Source organism: Carcharodon carcharias, chromosome 5, assembly GCF_017639515.1.
Source record: "Carcharodon carcharias isolate sCarCar2 chromosome 5, sCarCar2.pri, whole genome shotgun sequence".
NCBI classification, from domain to species: Eukaryota; Metazoa; Chordata; class Chondrichthyes; order Lamniformes; family Lamnidae; genus Carcharodon; species Carcharodon carcharias.
The window spans coordinates 125,870,410-125,893,096 of record NC_054471.1 but is presented as its reverse complement, the minus strand read 5'-3'; the positions used below and the strand labels follow the sequence as shown (position 1 = coordinate 125,893,096).

The 22,687-nt window shown below is 41.9% G+C and overlaps 1 protein-coding gene across 1 annotated transcript in view; it reads left to right on the top strand.

Moving 5' to 3' along the window:
* Positions 1-22,687, top strand: part of rnf217 (ring finger protein 217) — a 130,023-nt gene that overhangs the window by 82,054 nt on the left and 25,282 nt on the right. The window contains exons 2-4 of the mRNA XM_041188334.1: positions 6,067-6,300; positions 14,311-14,475; positions 17,193-17,394. Coding sequence (XP_041044268.1) covers positions 6,067-6,300; positions 14,311-14,475; positions 17,193-17,394 — 601 coding nt within the window. The remainder of the gene's footprint in view (positions 1-6,066; positions 6,301-14,310; positions 14,476-17,192; positions 17,395-22,687) is intronic.

Genomic DNA, 22,687 nt, shown 5'->3' with positions numbered 1-22,687 from the left:
AGAGGGATATAGAAAGGTTAAGTGAGTGGGCAAACGCTTGGCAGATAGAATGTAATGTGGGAAAATGTGAGGTTGTGCGCTTTGGCAGGAAGAATAGAGCAGCTGAATATTATTTAAATGGAGAAAGACTGCAGAAGGCTGCAACACAGGGATTTGGGAGTCCTTGTGCATGAATCATTAAAAAGCTAGCATACAAGTTCAGTAGGTTATAGGGAAGGCAAACGGAGCGCTGGCCTTTATTTCAAAGGGAATGGAATATAAAAATGGGGAAGTCTTTCTAAAAATATACAAGGCACTAGTTGTGCCACACATAGAATACTGTGAACAGTTTTAGTCCCCTTGTCTAAAGAAAGATATACTGGCATTGGATGCGGTCCAGAGAAGGTTCACTAGGTTGATTCCCTGTATGGAGGGATTTTCTTATGAGGAGAGTTTGAGTAGGTTGGGACCGTACTCATTGGTTACCTTATTGAAACATATAAGATTCTTAGAGTGCTTGTAGGGTAGATGCTGAGAGATTGTTTCCCTTTTTGGGAGAGTCCAGGACCAGAGGGCAGAATCTCAAAGTAAAGGGTCATCCATTCAAGACAGAGATGAGGAGGAATTTCTTCTGAGGGTAGTGAATCTGTGGAATTCTTTACCTCAGTGGGCTGTAGAGGCTGGGTTGTTAAGTATATTCAAGACTGAGATAGACAGATTTTTAATCAGTAAGGGAGTCGCGGGTTATGGGGAAAAGGCAGGAAAGTGGAATTGAGGATTATCAGATCAGCCATGACCTCACTGAATGGTGGAGCAGACTCGATGGGCCAAATGGCCTACTTCTGCTCCAACGTCTTATGGTCTTATAGTGGGGATTCTGGAATCAGTCTAGGTCAGCGAAGACGGGTGTGATAGGCAAGCAAGACTGCAAGATAGGATCAGGCAAACTAGACTTGCTTGTGGGTGAATGTTTGGAGGCAGCTAAGAGGAACTTTGGTGTATTCATGGAAGGTAGTGTCAAAACATAAATTGGGGTTTCAGTGGCAGGTGGGTTGAGGTAGGGGCAGGCATTGGCAATGTTACGGAGGTAAATGTAGGCAGTCTTTGTGGTGGAGCAGTTATGGGGACCGGATATAACTCCAATGAACAAGATGCTGAGGTTGCAATAATCTTTCAACCTAAGATAGTGGCCAAGAGGAGCACAGAGTCGGTGGAAGTGAGCATTGTTTATGGCAAGGGCTAAAGACGGTGGTTTCAGTCTTCTAAATGTTTAACTGGATGAGTTGAAATAAGGCAAGGTGCTAATATTTTTGTGAGTTGTAATAAAAACTTGGAGAAAAATATTAAGCATCACAAGGTCAGTCTTCACCACAGCCAACCATCTGACTCTGCAGTAGTTTTCAGAATAAACTGTTCCCAGGAAAGAGGCTTCCTGAACCCTTCTTGTTGAGTCAGTGGTGTCCCTTAGCAGAATATGCACTTAATCGGGTATTCATTGAACCAAAGAACTTGGCAATACTATCGTAAAATTCAATGACAGTGATTTCATGTGTTGCATTTCTTTTCTGGTGACACAGCCAGAGTTGGGACTGCTCAAAAATGTTTCTTCCACACTCCATACCTGGTATGCAGTGTTACTGGCTGCTGCTGACGGTGTGAGGTCCTCTGACAACCATCATATTTCAGTTGATGAAGTTCTGAGTGCTCACTGGCATATGCTGATCTCCAGGAGTATAACCACCATCCATAAAGTCAAATTTGCAGTTTTGAGAACTCTGCAAGTGCAGTGGGCTGCCCAAGGTGGGTTGGTACCCAAGCTGAAGTGCAAATAGAGCAGATCCCGTGGCTAGGAGAAACAGAATCACTTGTATTTGAAGTGGCTCTGTACAATATTAACTTCCTGTTTCTGTCTACTTCAAGCACTTATCAATAGTTTTTAATTGGGAAAATCTAGTGACTTATAATGTTAAACAGTCTCATATTAACCTGATTTTGTTACCTCTAGACTTGGCTACTCCAATGCACTCCTGGCTGGCCTTCCACATTCCACCTTCCATAAGCTTGAGGTCATGCAAAATTCCAGATGAACCAGTATTTCCTGCAAATCAACATTGAGACGTTCTAGACTGTTCTTGCCCCGGCCAAAAGCTCTGCATCTTTGCCTTTGGCAAGGTTCCTCCTTCCTGGCAGCTCACTCTGGTTGAACCAGACTTGCCATCCAAAACTGGCCTTAAAATCTGTAACCCACTCTGACTTCCATTGCTTATTTCTGCTTTTACCTTGTCAATACCAAAAACTCTTCTCCTGTATTAACTCTAACAAACTCACACTGCTGGTGAACAGCCTTGCACATCAGGAATGCACATATCAAGCTTGGACATGTACTGACAGAAATTTTCATCTGTTCTTTTAAATAGCCATGATTCATGTTTGATGTCTTTATCCCATCTGACTTATGAGCCCCTTTCTATCTTTATGTCCCTTCAATGTTCTCATGTCTTCTGACTCCAGAAACCCTGCCGAATTTTGTTAGCTTCAGTGCCAGTGCAGTTATCAACCTCAGCTCTACTCTTTGGAACTTCCTCCCTAAACCCCTCTACTTCTTTACTGCTTTCCAAACTTTTTAAACCACATCTCTTCAGCCAAAGGCTTGGGATTGGCAATTGAGTTGGCTGGCAGTACTGTGGTCCCAGCAGTGCCACCAGTAGCCACTGCTGGGACTACAAGCAGTCCCCAATGCTTAAGTGTGTGGACTGACAGATAAGTCTGGCGTCAGGTGTTGTGGCGAGGGGGATAAATAAAGGATGAGGGGTGCCACATGGGGAGTGTTGAGAGAGGCAGGTTCAAGATGGCGGTGGAGAGTTAAAGGGGATGACCTTGTTGAGAGCAAGGGGCAGGGTTGGAGCTGGAGTGCCTCCGATGGGCCCAAAGGCCCACAAAGTAAGTTCTCCTCAGCCTTGCCTAACACCAGCCCAAGCAGCTAAAGCTACCGGGTTTCCCACATGGCATGGTCTATCCCCTGTCACGGGAAATACTAGTGGTGGCAGGATAAAGCTCTTAAGTGGCCATTAATCGACCTCAATAGGCCAAAGGGTGGTCAGGCCACCTGACACCTCCCCTGCCCCTCGTAAAATTTCAGACAGTTCAGGGGCGTATGGATAGGCAATTCAAGGCCATCTGCCAGATTTTACATGCTTCCTCTGGCCATTTAGGGGCTTTGGCAGCTGAGGGCACTGCCACCAATGGAGGAATGATTAAATTCAGGGATTCCTAAGAGACCAGAATTAGAGGAGCGCATGTATCTGAGCTGTAGAGCTGAAGGGGATTACAGCAACAAGGAAAGGTGAGACCATGGAGGGATTTGAAAACGAGAATGAAAATTTTAAAATCAAGGCATTACTTGGAGCCATCATAGGTCAGCGAACACAGGGGTGATGGGTGAATGGGACTTGGTGCAAGTTAAGGCACAGGCTGCAGAGTCTTAGATGACTTCAACGTTACAGCAGTCCCTTGTTTGATTCTGTAGCTAAATCTTTAAGCATTCAACTACAAAATACTGTAAAATGTAAGAACGTGGTGTTATAAACTTTTACAATTTGATTTTGTTACTTATTTGCTGATCTAAATTTACCTACTGGCAGCTTGCATAAAACAAAAAGTGCAATGTTGTTTCATGCACTGTCCACTGTATCCCCATCACATTTAGACTTTGGTGGTAAAGTATAACAAACCCAAGTCCAGCAAGTATATATAACAGTGATGCAGCTGTTTGTTACTTGTGGCAAATCATTAAAGCACGATGGTGATCATAACTGTGTTTGGACATTTTCCATTTTCCTGAGCTTCACTTAGTTTGGAAATGAATGAATAAAAGGTTGCTTATCCTCCTTGAGTAATTCATTAAAGTACTGCATACCTAGGTGCCAGTTGTTCTACAGATTTATACTGAATTTGGGATTAACCAAGTTAAATGTTTGGAATATGAATTTTGACTCTTGTTGCTATATTTTCAAATTTCTTAATGTAAGCAGGCAGGAAATCAACCTAAGGTATTTTACTCATCATCTTTTTTTACTTTTACAAACTTCCCCTTTCATTACTTTGCCCTCCAACCATGCATAAATTATCTCTTTTCAGTAAAAACACGAATAAACATATTCTAGTAATGTTTTGATTTTTATTTCGGTGTTGCATTTTCGTGAATTGAATCTGTTCAGAGTAGAATTTGTTTTGTTGGTGTTTGAGGAGTTTGAGAGTTAAGCTAGCACTGGAAAGATTCTTAAAGTATGCTGTAAAATTAGACAGGGGAAAGAATCCCATCAAGCCAGGTTATTTAAAAAAAGGTTTTAACAGACTACATTGGCTTCTTTATGCCTGATGTTACTATGGACAGGAATTTTGTGTTTGTAAACGCTTCCTACAATGGATGGGAACTGCTCAGGAACCAACTGGTCATTTGAAGTGTTTTTGATGTATTTGCCTTCCACAGCGATGCACATTGGGTGTGTGTTGTTTTTGGAATATTGTTCCCCCTGTTGGTTCCTGTGCCTCTGAATTTAGTTTAAAATAGAAATTGGTTCGGAGGCTCAATGTTCATCTTGTCTTTCTCTTTTAAATATTGACTAACCTAATCTGTACTTCCAACGTTCTCTGCTGTAATTCGTGGTTTCTAGCCTTTGCTTTTTTAAAAAATTGATCTCTTTGTTTTAACCAGCAGATTTGTATGAAAAACAATTGTTTTTATTTATTTATGGTGTGTGGGCATAGCTGACCATCACTTTTACCCATCCACAATTGCGCTTAAGAAGGTAGTGATGAGCTGTTTTCTATAACCACTGTAGTCTGTATGTTGAAGGTATTCCCAGAGTGCTGTGGTTAAAATCCACATTATCTACATTAATTTTGATCGTGGATAATGTGGATTTTGACCCAGCTATATGTTTACAAATCAGGATGATGTATGATTTTGGAGGAGAACTTGTGTTCCCATGCACTTGCTGTCACCGACCTTGAAGGCACTAGAAATTGTGGTTTTGAGAGGTGCCATCAAAGAAGCAGTGCATCTTGTAGAGGGTACACAATGCAACCATGGTGCGCTGGAGGTGAGAGAGATGGTGGTTGGGTTGTCAGTCAAGTGGATTGCTTTGTCCTGGATGTGTTGAGCTTTGCGTTTTGTTGGAGTTGTGCTCATCCAGACAAGTGGGGAATATGCTGATTTCCACCAGGCAGATGATGACAAGGCTTTGGGAGGCTGAAGCTGATTCATCTTCCACACACTCTGATCTTGTTTTACAAACACAGTGTTATGTGCTAGGCTGTTTAAGTTTCTGGTCAGTGGTGACCACGAGGATTTTAGTGATGTTAGAGCTGTTGAACATCAAGGGGAGGTTATGAGGCTCTTTCTCTCTCTCTCTCTCTCTCTTGTTGGAGATGGTCATTACTTCCTAGTACAAATGGGATTTACCACCCGTCAGCCTAAGTCTAAATGCTGTCCAGGACTTGCCGCATATGGGCATGGATTGCTTCATTATCCAAGAAATTGCATTGGGAAAAGATATTTATAAATTAAATTTAGAAATTATACTTAAATGTATAAATTTTATCAAATATAAAGTTGATTTAAAGTTGTCTTTCCTCAGTAGGGTCATCATCATACTACTGTTTGAGACCATTGTTCAGTGACCAGAACTTATGTTGCTAATTTTTTCATAGCTAACCTGAAAAAACAGTTCTACGTGCCCCTTTATGTATGCACTTAGATGAACTCATCATCTGCATCAAAGTGTATTTTAATTCCAACAAGATCTGACAGAAATGTCAGCTCTCTAACTTCATGTGTTTGCGGGCAGCCCATTGTAGCAAGCTTTGTGCTGGTTACAGTTAAACTGTAGCAAGCCCAATTTTGCCTGTCCTATTCAAGTTGACTGACTTGTCACTTCATAAGCAAGTTGGTGCTGCAAGGATAAAATAATTTGCTATCAGTACAAATTGTGTAGTGTAATAGTTTGCAGCCATTTATTTACTTACAACACTGAGCCCTATGTTTACAAGTATAACTTTTCAAACCATTGTCTTATCTGCATGCAGGTGCAGCTGGGAAGAGCAGAGATAAAATGCCCCATTACAGAATGCAGCAAATACCTGGAGGAAAGCACTGTCATCTCCAATCTGCCTCGTGACGATATTGTCAAGTACAGCTACTTCCTGGAGCTCAGCAGGGTGGATTCGAGCACCAAACCATGCCCTCAGTGCAAGCATTTCACTACTTTCAGACGGAAGAGCAACCTTCCAACCCCTACAAAATCAGAGAACAAGTTCAAAGTGAGCAGCATTCTCTCAAATTCTGTCCTAGCTCTTTATACGATTTAGAATCAAGAGTTTAGTGATTAAGTAGAAGAGTTCTACTGTAGATTGTTGGTAAGTTCAGCTAAAATCTTTGGCTAAACTGTTTTAAGAATAGAGCTCAACTAAGAGGCGAAGCTTGATTTGTTAGGTTCGAGGAATGGTTCCAGTAGTTACAATATAAAGAGCTGAATTCTTAAATGTAATACCTGAGTTTGAATCTGCCAATTCTTATTTGGCTGTTTTCTTGATAAGATAGTGGCGCTTGAGAAATTTTTAAAGGTTTCCAGGAAGTTACCTGGAGGATAGGTGGAAAAGCTGGTCGACATTCAAGAAATTTTCTTCATTGAGTCAAACGAGCAATGATGCCTTCAATGGATGTATCTTCATGCTAGAGCATGTTGCTTTCCTGACTGAAGGGAATTGTATTGTACACTTATGTGGCGAAAACTGTTGCGAATAAAAAAACAGTTTTCACTCAAGAGGTAAAATCCCAAAAGGTGGATTTTAAGTAACAAAAACAGAAAATGCTGGAAAAACTCAGCAGGTCTAACAGCATCTGTGGAGAGGAAAAGAACAGAGTTAACGTTTCGAGTCCATATGACTCTTCTTCAGGTGAATTTTAGGTTCGGTTTCAGCTAGAGAAATCAAGATAAAAGTCAAACAGCATAGAAGCTCAATAAGCTAAAAAGGACTTGGGTCAGATGTATTTATTACAAGGAAAATTATGTATTTTTTAAAAATAGGTATTTAATGTGATTTTCAAAAGGAGAAAATTGGCAATGTTAAACCAGAAAGGAAGAGGTTTTAGGTACAGGTAGAGATCATTTGACAAAAAAGCCAGGAGTCTCTTCAGATAAAGACCAATCTTATGCCTCTTAGGGCTGGAGTTTGAGTTGGGTAAGCTCTGGAGGTCTTCAAAAATTTCAGGATTCCTAGTGCCGGAAATTTTCACCAACATCAGATAAGGGTGTGGGCAGCAAACTTGCACCCTGCACTCCAGACCTGGCCAGGTCCATTGCAGGGGCAGACATTTCATACACAACCCCCCTTTTCCACACACCCCATCCCCACCACCACCTTGGTTTCCATGGAGTTGAGCCAGCTTCTCAAGGACACATGGCTCATGACACCTCAGGATTCGTGAACTCTACTCTGGACTTGGGGACCTTTCCAAGGTACGTTCAAAGGCCTTACCATTCATAATAAGGCCATCTAGAAAAATAGATGCCTGGCCATCTGTTCCTGTTGATGTGGTTCACCGAGGCCTCATTATGAATGTTTGGTTAAGCTCCAAGACTCGATAATGGATTAACTCAACAGGAGTTCTGTTTTCATAGGTGGGAATGAAGTGTTTTCTTTGGTTGACATATTTGAGGTTATAGTACTTTTTTTTAACTCTTCCAATGTCTGTTTATCTGGGCAAGCTTAAGAGGTGTGAAGTGAGGTGACGTTTCTATTATTAATATATAATAGCTCTGTCTGATTGCTGTTCTTACAACTCTATGAATGTGTCAGATTTTTTTTTTGAAAGCCACTGTTGTATGGCTCATTGGTTCCATAGTGCATACTGGATGACTAGGCATGGAGGATGTAGGGGCATGGGGAGCTTGGAGGTGGCAGGGGGAGTGGGTGAGGGGGTGTGAGTGAGGGCTAAAGGGCCTAACAGCCTTTAAAACAGCTGGGACAATGTTCCAGAACACCAAGACAGGTCTTCTACTCAATCTGGTACTTGCCTACCTCTGTGGCTGATTCCAAACTGCCACCGGAGGTGGCGGGCCCGACTCCATCTTCATCTTCATCCTGCCCCTGCCTTCCTGGAATGAAAACATGGCAGGCGGGGTGCCCTTTATAAGAGAGATGAGTCTGCAGAATCAGGAAGCCTCAGTGGTGAAAATCCGGCCCTTAGCCTCTTAAGTTCAGACTCATTCTCTTGTATGATTCTTGTTTGTAAGGTAACTCATGGGGAGGGGACACAGGATGTTCATGGGGTATTGCATTTTACAGCATTCACTATAAATGAAATCCAGTTCTAAGGTGCATATTGATAATATTGCAAATACTAAGGGCTGAATTTTCTCGGTCCCGCAGATGGAATTTAGGAGGCAGGGCTTGGAGCAAAGTTGTAAAATAGCTTGCAGGTCAGCTACCTGATGGCTTCCAAAAAACCTTGCGTTTTTGGGCCAAATTGGGGTATAGTGACTGAAACCCTCAGGGATCATCTTGCTGGCAGATGGGCCCCCAGCTGGCTTGAGCTTCACATTCAACTGTAGGTGGCCTGCCAGAGGGGGGTCATTGATGTCTCCTCATTCACTCCAGCACAGGTCAGTTGGGATATGGCGGCGACAGCCCTTGCCTTGAGTCATCCCATGGAGGCGTTCCCCTGCCACACTGATGGCCTGACGACTGTGACTTTGTGTGGTTTTTAACTTTTCATAATGCTGCAATGAGCGAATCCATTTTGAGGTGTCCTCACAGCCTTCTTTCTCAAATGGGGCTGCCAACTGGATAGCACTATTGGCTCTCCTATTGGGCTTCCCATTTCCCTGTCCTTAATTGGACTAAGCCCTTGGAAGCAGCTTCTTCATTGGTCACCTCTGGGAAGATCGCGACCAACTTCCCACCACAGCCAATTCTGGGTTCCTGACTCTGAATTGGGGCAGTTGTTGGGATTGTCACCCAATCTGGAAAATTCAGCCGAAATGTCTTCTCCTCCTAATTGAACTTTTAGGACCAAAGCAACTGCTATGGTTAAACTTTCCATGGAAGGCTTAATATTTATAAAATTCATCTTTTTATTACTGCCCGTCACTATTCAAGGGCTAGTTTTCTCTTTTGGTGTTGAATCTCACAGGCTCAGACCATCTACCATTTTCTAACAATGGGCAGATAATCAAAAGAAAGGAGACAGCATATTTTTAATTCATTCATGCGATGTCCATGAAATGTTTGGAAGAGGTATTGTTTTGTTCAGGAAACCATAAAAAACCAATTTCCAAGCAAATCATGGATAAATCATAGTGTCATAGAATAATGCAGCACAAGAGGAGGCCATTCAGCTCATCATACCTGTGTTGACTCTTTGGTAGAGCTAGCCAACTAGCCCTATTCACTCACTGTCATCCAAATTGTTTCCCTTCAAGTATTTCTTCAATTTGTTTTCAAATCTACTATTGAATCTGCATCAAACCCCCACTGTAGGCAGTGTGTTCTAGATTATAACAACTCACTAAGTAAAATAAAATGTTTCCACATTTCACCCCTCATTCTTTTGCCACTCACCTTAAATTTATACCCTCTGTCAACTCTTCTGCCACTGGAAACAGTTTCTCATTTATTCTTTCAGCAGTCTTCACGATTTTGAACACTTCTATGAAATATCCTCTTAATCTTCTCTAATGAGAACAACTCCATCTTCCCCAGTCTCTCCACCTAACTGAAATCTTTTATCCTTGATACCATTATGGCACATTCTCTGTTACATATCCATTGCATTGTAGGACTCTGCACACATTACTGTAGGATTTGACTATTTTTGTCTACTCAATATTAGTCCTCACCACACAGTGGGCTGCCCACAGGAGCATTCACACTTGGTCAACAGCTGAAGAGAATTTTAAGGGCTCCAGTGAGAGGAGTTTGCTGCTGAAATTCCCTGAATAATGGAGACTTCCAAACCATGCACCAGGTAATAAGAGAAAACAGGCACATCCTCTTAAGCACTAAAAAGAAACTCTGCACTGACATACTGTCTGCACTACCCAAAGAACCTGGATCCAAATGTTCAACCTGAAGAAAGCCACCAAGACGACAGAACAGCTAATATGTTACCAAGTCTTTCCTCATAATCTGTAAATCATTTACTGCTGCCCATACGAAAGAAGCACATTCGTTTATGTAACTGCTGTCACCACCTCAGGTTATGTCCCAATATGCTTGACAATCCGTGCAGTTCTTTGTGAAGTATAGTCACTGTTGTGACGCAGAAAACGCAACAGCTAATTTAGACCCAGTAGGACCCCAATAATGATTTCAGTGATAATGACCGGATAATCTGGTTTAATCTGATGTTGGTTGAAGGATAATGGCCAGAACACCAGGGAGAGCTCCCCTGCTCCTCTTCAAATAATGCCATTGGACCTTCTGCATCCACCCAAGAAGGCCTCGAAGTAACGTCTCATCTCAAAGAAAAGAAATTACATCAGGAGTTTAAGTTACACACAGTACAAAGTGAAGCAGTACTATGAAAAAATAAGTCAAATTAATATCACTTACTTAGGACTACATAATTTATTTGCATAGCTTTGAACTTGCCCAGACAGTTTATGTCTAATTTTAAGAGAATTAATGGAGCAACACAGCCAGCATGGCAGTTGGTTTCAGTTGAGGAAATGAGAAGAACCATGTTGCAGAAGATCCCTGGAGCCACAAGCTCAGTGCAATGTGGACAGGAGGCTTCTTTTCAAAGAGGCATCTCAGGCACTTGTCTTAGTGAATGATGAGTAAGTGCCTAACATATCAGTTTACCTGGCTGTGTAGGATTTTGTACAGTTCATCTTTATTGCAACTTTTTGTGTCATGCACTGAACCCAGTTGCAGGTTGGCTTCCACCTACTTGGTTAAGCCTCCTTATGTCACAAAGTTGTGAAGCTTGTAAGAGTCATTGATTTTGGAGTCTCACTTTGCTGTGATTGCAGCTGTGTGTTTGGGAGCTCCCTCAGCAATGTGTATCAACAAATTTGCATTAGTATTGTTCATTCTTCCTACATAAATCTGGAAGGTGAATCAGTGCTGAACTCAATCTTGGTTGCACCTGATACCCTTGTCACCACCAGCCCCCTCCAGTCAAAAAATGTGCAGGTATGCACGCACACACATCCATATGCGCGCATGCAAAACATTCTGATGCTCCTAGCGGTAAGTAGGAACTCTAGCTGATTTCCCCACCCCATCATCCTGGCCTAGAGATACTGGTCATAATCACAGCAGTCTACTGCTGCTCTAAGAACTGATTCAGCATAGATCATGCATCTGTAGGGCTCAGTACACACTGCACAATGCATTTATTGACTGAACTATTAGGAAAATTCTAAAGGCTGTAAAAAGGTAGAGCAGCCAAATAGGTGGAACACTTTGGGATTTAATTTCCCCTGGTACTGTATTGATTAACAAGCTTGTGTAAAATTCAGATGTGATTGTTCACCAATTTAATTGAAATAGATTAATTGTGCTAAAATAATGCACAAAGGAATGCTATACACATACATTAATCAGTAGAGTACCAGAGGAAATTAAACCCCATTTGGCAAGTAAGCATTTTAAAGTTTGGAATTAGTAATTTTCAGTGTTGATTTACAGGCTTAGGTTTCCCACAAGTCCCCCAGCAATTTTCCGTGGAACTAAACATCACCATTTCCTTTGACATTGCTCCCCTGGGCCCACCCTACAATTGCGTGCACTGGCTGCAATTTTCATCCTTTTCATCCTTTTACTGCTACTTCAAAGGAATTGGTTCTCCTGACAGAGCTGGGGGGCCTGAGATTTTTCTTTGCACCAAGGCCTGTACAAGGCTACCTGTAAGCCAACACTACTAAATTCTGCTCTAATTTTGGCATGTCTCCTTGGCGAAAGCTGTGAAGCCTACTTTCAAAATTCTAAAGACCCTAAGGTTGGAAATTTCTGTGTTTTAGAGCACATCTCCATAAAATTTTGCCTGTCCATCCCCAAAAAGATGTGCTCCAGGCATAAGGTTTTAGAACAAAAACAGAATTACCTGGAAAAACTCAGCAGGTCTGGCAGCATCAGCGGAGAAGAAAAGAGTTGACGTTTCGAGTCCTCATGACCCTTCGACAGAACTTGAGTTCGAGTCCAGGAAAGAGCTGAAATATAAGCTGGTTTAAGGTGTGTGTGTGGGGGGGCGGAGAGATAGAGAGACAGAGAGGTGGGGGGGGGGGGGGGGTGGGGTTGTGGTTGCAGGGACAAACAAGCAGTGATAGAAGCAGATCAAAAGATGTCAACGACAATAGTACAATAGAACACATAGGTGTTAAAGTTGGTGATATTATCTAAACGAATGTGCTAATTAAGAATGGATGGTAGGGCACTCAAGGTATAGCTCTAGTGGGGTTTTTTTTAATAATGGAAATAGGTGGGAAAAGGAAAATCTTTATAATTTATTGGAAAAAAAAAGGAAGGGGGAAACAGAAAGGGGGTGGGGATGGGGGAGGGAGCTCACGACCTAAAGTTGTTGAATTCAATATTCAGTCCGGAAGGCTGTAAAGTCCCTAGTCGGAAGATGAGGTGTTGTTCCTCCAGTTTGCGTTGGGCTTCACTGGAACAATGCAGCAAGCCAAGGACAGACATATGGGCAAGAGAGCAGGGTGGAGTGTTAAAATGGCAAGCGACAGGGAGGTTTGGGTCATTCTTGCGGACAGACCGCAGGTGTTCTGCAAAGCGGTCGCCCAGTTTTAGTCTACATTCAATTCCGAGTCTGTAAATTTTTAAAACTAAGTTGAAATACAGCAGTGTTACTGAATGCTGTTTACTATATTAGTTGAGGATAATGCTGCTCATTATGTTAAAAAGAGTTAAATGATTTGACTTACAGGAATATCTAGTTAAGGATAGCTTTGAGTTAAGGTAAATGAAGTTAAGTGTAATGGCTGGCGTGAAATTACTTTGGAAAGTACAGGGTGTCCAGCCAGTCCCAAAATCTATTGCCTCCTAATCACCGCCATTTTTAAATATCTATCCAATTTTCCATCAAAAGTTTCGGCGTTGTCTACTTTTACTACTCTCTGTGCACCATATCTCTTCTGAGCTTTTGGCTTTGTTCCTTTGGAATCTCAAAATACATTATTAATGCTTAGTTTACATATTCTCAAGATTCTTTAATACTGAAACAATATCCCCTTCTCCAGAATAAACAATGCCAACCTCTACAACCCCTCTTCATAGCTTAGTTGACATAAAGTATAGATCCATTTGGTTCCTCTTTTTATTGCCACCTAGGCCAGACTACCTTTACTGCAGCATGACAACCAGAATTGTATGCAGTACGCCAGGTGTGGCCACTTACTGACATCATGTTCTATCTTTCTACCTATGTAGTCCAAGATTTATTTTGCTTTTATTTGTGCCCACGTAACAGTGACTTTCATGTTTGCCTAGTGAGGTCCTGCTGTAATTCCTTTAATGCATTTTCGATTTGAAGCAGTGTTTCAATGAACTATTTGGCAATACTCCCAGATTCCTATGTCCTGGAACCTAGAGCTATTTTGGTTGAAAGGGTAATTCTGTACACTGCACGTCAAGTGAGATGTCAGTGGTCCTGGTGAGTAGCAACTCACCGGTGACCTGTTTCTACGTCACTATGACTCCATTCAATTTTATCTTCTGAAATTAAGCCAGTTTTAGTTTCCTTCAGAAGCTTGCCTTCTAACCCATTCCTTCCTACCTAGTGGACCAATTGGAGGTTTGGGGGGCATCATTATCAAAAACCAACTGAAATGTATAGAAATTAAACCAAGGAAACGGGTCACTCAGTTTACCTGCTATCCTATTCCCCTATACCTTTTCTATTTTCCTTTCCTTCAACCACCTATCTAACAATTGTAATTGTTGGCATGTTCTCTACTTCAATCTCTAACTCTGGTAGTGTAATTCACAGCCTTTAACTCTCTGTGTACCAAAGTTTTGCCTGATGTCTTTCCCAGACCTGGTATTTTTAATTTTATTATCTAAGTTGGTCTGTTCCCCTACTCCCGCCCTATCACTGCATACTCCCCTCTCTGCTAATGAAAGTCCCTCCATGCAGACTGTCAAGGCCAGATGTAGAAGACACTAGGAGCTTGTAAGCAGAGCAGATTTAAAGTTCATTTTAAAGGTCTTGCTTATAGGCCTGATACTTTGCAAACTTTTTGAAAGTTTTCCCATCTTCTTTCTTTACAGTGTGATTGTTCTAATATATTTTGTGTCTTGATCTTGCAGATTCAGTGTCCAGTGTGCCAATTTGTTTGGTGTTTTAAGTGCCACGCCCCTTGGCATGAAGGCTTAAACTGTAAGGAATACAGAAAGGGAGATAAACTGTTACGTCACTGGGCCAGTGAGATTGAGCATGGGCAAAGAAATGCTCAGAAATGCCCAAAGTGCAAGGTGAGTTTAAAACTAGGCTGATTATCCACACTTTGTATGACTTCTGCACAGAATATTGGGTAATTTTCCAAAATGTCTACAGCTCATTAATTGTGCCCCATGATTTTGTAGAATGAAGGAGCGTGACCCTGGCCTAAATTTTCTGCTCTGTTGTGCTTTTTTTCAGCGCAACTGACCCTAAAGATTCCTATTTTAAGTGCAAATCACATTCAACGCAAATCAAATTTCCATGAGCCTTTGCAGTAGTTTACAAAAGTTAACCACAAAATGGTCATGACCCCAGACTAACTTAATCATCATTGGGGGTTTCTACTAACTGTGCTTATTTGCTGGCCTATTAGAAGACTCTTAAAAATGAAGCTGAATCTTTTCAAAGTAAGGACACTGTTATGAATACATTTAAACATGTTTGAATGTAACCTTTTCTACATTTGCTAACAAATTGACTGATATATCATAATGTTCTATTCAAAGGTATTTAGGGATCCATGTACATGAATCACAGAAAGTTAACATATAGGTACAGCAAGCAATTAGGAAGGCATTGGGTATGCTGGCCTTTGCTACAAGGGGTTTGGAGAACAAGAGTGAGGAAATCTTGCTGCAGTTATGTAGGGCTTTGTTGAGTCCTTATTTGGACTACTATGTATAGTTTTGGTGTCATTAACTAAGAAACTAGATGCTTGCCTTAGAGGATTTGCAATTAAAATTAGCTTGATTGGTTTCTGAGATGAGAGGGATGTCCTTTGAGGAGAGATTGAGTGTTCTCTGGAGTGTAGAAGAATGGGAAGTGACCTCATTGAAAGTTATAAAATTCTGAGGGCTTGGCTCAGGATAGACGCTGAGAGGCTGTTCCCTGTCTCTAGAGAATCTTGAACTAGAGATCATAGTCTCAGGATAAGGGTTTGGCCATTTAGAACTAAAGTGAGGAGAAATTTCTTCACTCAGCGGGTTATGAATCTTTGGAATTCTCTATCCCGTATGACCCCTTGAGCCTGCTTCGCCATTCATTAAGATTATGATTGAAATTTGACTTTTAACGCCACTTTCCCATCTGATCCCCATTTCCCTTGATTGCCTTGGAGGCCAAAAATCTTTTGATTTCATCCTTGAATGTACTCATTGACTGAGCATCCATAGCCCTGTGGGGTAGAGAGCATCAAAGGTTCACAACCTCTGAGTGAAGAAATTTCTCCTCATCTCAGTCCTACATGGTCTACACCTTATCTTGAGATTATGACTACCAGCTCGCCACTCTCCAACCAAATAAAACAGCTTCTCAGCATATACCCTATCAAGCCTTCTCAGAATCTTGTATTTCAATATGATCACCTCTCATTCTTCTGAACTCCAGAGATTGTAAGTACACGCTATTCAGTCTCTCCCCATAAAAAGCCCTCACATCTCAGGAATCAGTCTAGTGAACTTTGTTACACTAAGGGAAGTATATCTTTCCTTATGTGAGGAGATCAGATCAACACTCAAGGTCTGCACCACCCAGGACAAACTGCCCACTTGATCAACACCACCTTAAACATCCACTCCCCCTACCACCAACTCACAGTGGCAGCAGTGTGCACCATCTACAAGATGCATTGCTGTCACTCACCAAGGCTCCTTTCACAGCACCTTCCAAACCTGCACCCCTGCCACCTAGAAGAACAAGGGCAGCAGGCACATGGAAAAACCTCCACCTGCAAGTTCCCCTCCAAGTCACACAGCATCCTGACTTGGAACTGTATCTTTGTTTCTTCACTGTTTCTGTGTCAAGATCCTGGAACTCCCTCCCTGACAACACTGTCGATGTACCTACACCACATGAATTGTGGGAAATTGGAAATGAGCAACAAATGCTGGCCTTGCCAGTGGTGCTAACATTCAAGAACATATATTAAAAAGAAACTGTACTCCAGGTGTGGCCTCGCCAAAGAACTGTACAATTGCAGCAAGATTTTCTTACTCTGTTCTCTAATCACCTTTCAATAAAAGTAACATACCAATTGCCTTCCTAATTGTTTGCTGTAACTGCTTGTTAGCCTGTGTTTCATGTAAGAGGACACCCAGAGCCTCTCTGAACACCAACTTTTAATAGTTTCTCATCATTTAAAAAAGATTCTGCTTTCCTATTTTCCTACCAAAATGGATAACATCAAATTTCTCCACACTTATACTCTATTTGCTGTTCGTCCACTCATGTAAATGGTTTATTAGCTTTTTCAGACTCTGTGTCCTCTTCAAACTTAAAGGGACAAGCACTTTTCAGAGCGGTACAATTTGCACATCTTTGATTGCAGCCGAAGTGTTTAAACACCCCTTTGTTTTTAAAACCTAATACATTGAGCATTTAAGATCCTAAACAATGATTTAGAGCATCCTTATTAATTTATTTGAAGCTTATTCCCTCAGTAAGCTTGCTTACCAACAGCTGTTCTCAGGGCTGCTGAATGAAACACTTTGTGTAGCAGAGCCGTCGCTCTTGGAGATGTTGCTGCAAACATCCAAAAGTTCAATGGTACAGGAAGAGATTAAAAAGTGGCTTCACCACTTCTAATGGCTTTAATAAAATGACTAAATGGACATGTTACACGGATTGAGAGCTGTAGACATATAGCCTAACTCCTTATAGAGGTTTCTATGATGATCTTTGTTTAAAATTGTGTCCTAATGCTGCTAATTTTGTTTTCCTTCTCAAAAAAAATCTATTTTTGCAATGAAAGATTCATATCCAGAGGACAGAAGGCTGCGATCACATGAACTGCTCACAGTGCAACACTAACTTTTGCTACCGCTGTGGGGAGACATATCGGCAGCTTCGCTTCTTTGGTGACCATACTTCAAACCTAAGTATTTTTGGATGCAAGTATCGCTACCTCCCTGACAGACCACATTTACGAAGATTAGTCCGGGGTTCTGTCTGCGGTAAGCAGAGAATCTTCATTATTTTAGGCTCTGGGGAAAGGGAAGGAAATTTCCTTTGTGTATTTCATTTAAAAAGAAATTGAAAACTTAATCTTTATAAATAGATTTAGATTTTGTTATATGAGGCAGACAGAGAGAATCCTTTCCTGTATTGCACAGTGAATCAGTAGATCTTTGATCTAGCTTGCACCTTGTGATGGCAGCTCATTCTACATAATACCCATTTGTACAATGCTATTCTCTAATCAATCTACCATGGCAAATAATCTTATTGATTTGCATATTTTTGGAGTCTTGACTGGTGCATCTTTCTGTTCTTTACGCATAATCATTGTTGAGTATTTAAACAACTGAAATACAAGGGCATACTGATATTTACTATGACTTACTTCGATTTAGTTCCTCCGATCCCATGAAGGACAATGGGCAGCAAGACTCTGCCACTGGCCCCAGTGTAACACAATGAAACCCGTAATCGGTGAATACTTAACAATGAACCAACACATTCAAATGGGGTGATTTTCCTCACACCAAAATGCAACACCAAGGTAGAGAATAGCCTTGTTCAGCCTTGAACAATTGTCAGGGAAAGGGATGGCATCGGTAACTAAGGAACTGTGTTTCTGACAGGTACTGAAGGCAATGGAACCTTCTCAGCTGAAGTCTGTCATTTGGCATCCAAAGGCCTTGATGTTGTGGGGCGATGGTGGAATAAGACTGGGTCCCAGAATCTGATTATATCAATTATTTTCTCCAAATTTATTTCCTGGTTTATAAGTTATAATGTGTAATAAGTAACATGTGTAGGAGTTTGCAACCTTGGTGTCATATTTGTCCCTGGGATGAGTTTCCAGTCACATATCCATGCCATCACTAAGACCGCCTATTCCCACCTATATAACATCATCCAACTCCACCCTGCCTCAGCTCACCTGGTGCTGAAACCCTCATCCGTGCCTTTATTATTTCTCGGCTTGATTATTCGAATGCACCCATAGCTGGCCTCCCAAATTCTACCCTCTGTAAACTCGAGGTCATCCAAATCTCAGCTCCCCTTGTCTTTGCATCAAGCCCTGTTCACCCATTGCTCCAAAGCTCTGCTTGACAGGATCCAAAGTCAATGTATTGATTTAAAAATTCTCACCTGTATTTTCAAATCATTTTGCGCCCTCACGCTCCCTATCTCAGTAATTTCCTCCAGCCCACAACCTTCCAAGATATCTGTGGTTCTCTAATTCTGACTTGAGCATCCGTGATTTTAATTGCTCGACCATTGATGGCTGTGCTTTCAGCCGCGTAAGCCCACAGTTCTCCCTACCACTCTTCCTTCCTTAAGAGTCTCCTTAAAACTCTTTGATCAAGCTTTTATCCACCTGCCCTAAGGACGGCTTATTTAGCTCGGTGTCAAATTTTGTTTCATAATGCTCCTGTGAAGCACCATGGATTGTTTTGGGTTAAACCCAAGCTGCCATTGTTGTTATAAAAAGGCAGTTGGTTATTGACGCCTGTTAATTGAATTCACTGCTATAGTATTCTCAAGCCTAAACTCTTGATAAAGGAAAATAAATAGTACAGTATTTGTTTCTGGAGTAATTTAATACAAAACATTCCCATTAATATTTAGTTATTGGATTGTGCCTTAGCACAATTAATTTTACACTGCCTTTAAACATAAGGTGCGGACTGTAATTAAATATCTGGGATTTCATTCTAATCTTGTTAAGTGTTGAGTTACTTGAAACAAGGTTTGTGCCAATTCTTTAGATTTTAATTTATATAGATATTGATCATTTGTAACCTTTGTGCTAGTTTTGATTCATTTGTACAGCTAAGTAAATACATGAGTTAGTACTATAAGTAAAAGCTGTGTGATTTTGGTAGAATAAGGACATATATTATGTCAGTGAAAGCAATATTAATACTTCTGTTATAAACTAGCTCTGCTACCGATTTTGCTTTGCTACAAAGAAATTTCAGATGCATAAAAGAATTGGTATAAGTGTACTGTTAGCAGCAACTCCCCAAGAAAACACGTGCTGAATATAATGACACAGTGTCTTTTCAATGAAGCCTTAATATGCCAGCAGTATGACCAACTTCTGTACCCAAAATTGTTCATCTGAAAATTGATCACAATAAAGGGAACTATAAACAAGTCAGCCAGTGCTAAATACTTTGGAGAAAGCAGAACATACCATTAGGAAACCAGGGCATTGGAGATTTGATTCCTCTCATAGTCCATTTTATCCCATCAGCCATATCGCCTAACTTGATCTTGGCAAGCAGTCATATGTGAAGAGGCTAGAGCTCAGCAGCAATGCAGTCTTAGGCCAATGTCAGCTTTTGGATCCAGACCTGGATCCAAAAAGCAACATACAGATGACACTGTCAGTGAATGGAACTCTGTATGTGCAGTTTTCATAGAGTGGTTACAGCACAGAAGGAGGCCATCTGGCCAGTTGTGTCTGGGCTGGGCCTCTGAAGGAGCAATTCACCTAGTGCTCCCAATTGCCCCTGCTTTTGCCCCACAGCCCTACAATGTTTTCCTTTTCAGATAATGAACCAATTTGTTCTTGAAAATCTCAATTGACCAGTTCCTCCACCACACTTCCAGGTGGTGCATCTCAGATCCTAACCATTCGCTGCATGGAAAAATTATTCCATGTGTTGATATTGCTTCTTTTGCCAATTACCTTAAATCTATCCCCTCTGGTTCTTGATTCTTCTACCAATAGTAACAGTTTCTACCTAACTAATCTATCTAGACCCTGATTTTGAATACCTCCATCAAATGTCCTTTCAACCTTCTCTTCTCCAAGAAGATTAGTCACAACTTCTCTAATCTTTCCTCTTAACTGATTCCAGGTATAAGGAATTTAATTCTCATGAATTTTTTCTGCACCCTCTCTAATGCCGACGCATCCTTCCTGTGGTGTGGTTCTCAGAACAAGACACAATTCTCCAGTTGACGTGTATCAGTATTTTATACAATTTTAACATAACTTCCTGTGCCCCTATTGATAATGCCGAGAGTGCCATATGCTTTATCAACTGATCTCTCAACCTGTCCTTCCACCTTCAATGATTTACGCACAACAGAAAACTCAGCTCAGTTGATCCTGCAAAGTCCTCCTTAGTAACACCTGGTGGCTTGTGCCAAAATTGGGAGAGCTGTCTCACAGACTAGTCAAGCAATAGCCTGACATAGTCATCTTCATGGAACCACATCTTACAGATAATGTCCCAGACACCGCCATCACCATCTCTGGGTATGTCATGTCCCACCAATAGGACAGACCCAGTAGAGGAGGCAGCACAGTGGTATACAGTCGGGAGGGAGTGCTCCTGGGATTCCCCAACATCGACTCTGAGCCCCATGATGCCTCATAGTATCAGGTCAGACATGGGCATTGAAACCTCCTGTTGCTTACTGTGTGCTGCTTCCCCTCAGCTGATGAATCAGTGCTCCTCCATATGAACACCACTTCGAGGAAGCACTGAGGGTGGCAAGGGCACAGAAATTACTCTGGGTGGGGGACTTCAATGTCCATTACCAAGAGTGGCTTGGTAGCACTGCTACAGACCAAGATGGCTGAGTCCCAAAAGACATAGCTGCTAGACTGGGTCTGCAGCACGTGGTGAGGGGAATCAACACGAAGGAAAAACATACGTGACCTCATCCTCACCAACCTTCCTGCCACAGATGCATCTGACCATCACAGTATCAGTAGGAGTGATAACCGCACAGTCCTTGTGGAGGCAAAGTCCCATCTTCACATTGAGGATACCCTCCATTGTATTGTGTGGCACTACCACCGTGTTAATTGGGATAGATTTCAAACAGATCTAGCAACTTAAGACTGGGCTTCCACGAGGCGCTGTGGGCCCTCAGCAGCAGCAGAATTGTACTCGACCACAATCTTCAACTTCATGGTCTGGCATATTCTCCACTCTACCATTACCACCAAGCCAGGGGGTCGGCCCTGGTTCAATGAAGATTGCAGGAGGGCATGCCAGGACCAGCACCAGGTATACCTAAAAATGAGTTGTCAACCTGGTGAAGCTATAACACAGGACTACTTGCATGTCAAATAGCATAAGTAGCAAATAATAGACAGAGATAAGCGATTCCACAACCAACGGATCTGATCTAAGCTCTGCAGTCCAGCTACATCCAATCATGTATGTTAGTGGACAATAAAACATTCACTGGAGGAGGAAGCTCCACAAATATCCCCATCTTCAATGATGTGGGAACCCAGCACATCAGTGCAGAAGATAAGGCTGAAACATTTGCAACAATCTTCAGCCAGAAGTGCCGAGTGGATGATCCATCTAGGCCTCCTCCAGAGGTCCCCAATCTCCAATGCCAGTCTTCAGCCAATTCAATTCACTACATGTAATGTTAAGAAACAGTTGACACTGGATACTGCGAAGACTGTGGGCCCTGACAATATTCCAACAATGAAACGAAGACTTGTGCTCCAGAATTTGCCGCGTCCCTAACAAAGCTGTTTCAGTGCAGCTACAACACTGGCATCTATCCAGAAACGTGGAAAATTGCCCAGGTATTTCCTGTCTACGAAAAGCAAGACCAATCCAACAAGGCCAATTACCGCCCCATCAACCTCTCGATCATTAGTAAGGAGATGGAAGGGGTCATCAACAGTGCTTTCAAACAGCACTTGCTTAGCAATATCCTGCTCACTGATGCTTAGTTTAGGTTCCACCAAGGTCACTCAGCGCCTGACCTCATTACAGCCTTGGTTCAAACATGGACAAAATAGCTGAACTCCAGAGGTGAGGTGAGAGTGACTGCCCTTGACTCCCTCCACCATCGATGCACATTAGCAGCAGTGTGTCCCATCTACAAGATGCACCACAGGAACCCACCAAGGCTCCTTAGCACCTCCCAAACTCACGACTGCCACCATCTAGAAGGACAAGGGCAGCAGGTACATGGGAACACCACCACCTGTAAGTTCCCCTCCAAGTCACTCACCATCCTGACTTGGAAATATATCACCGTTCCTTCACTGTCGCTGGGTCAAAATCCTGGAACTTCCTCCGTAGAAGCATTGTGGGTGTACCTACACCACAGGGACTGCAGTGGTTCAAGAAGGCAGCTCAACACCGCCACCTCAAGACCAATTAGGGATAGGCAATAAATGCTGGCCTAGCCAACAATACCCACATTCCATGAATGAATTTTTAATAAATTTTAAAATAATGCATCTAGGTGCTCTGCTCCTGTACCGCCTTTAGAATTGTACCCTTTATTTTATATTGTGTC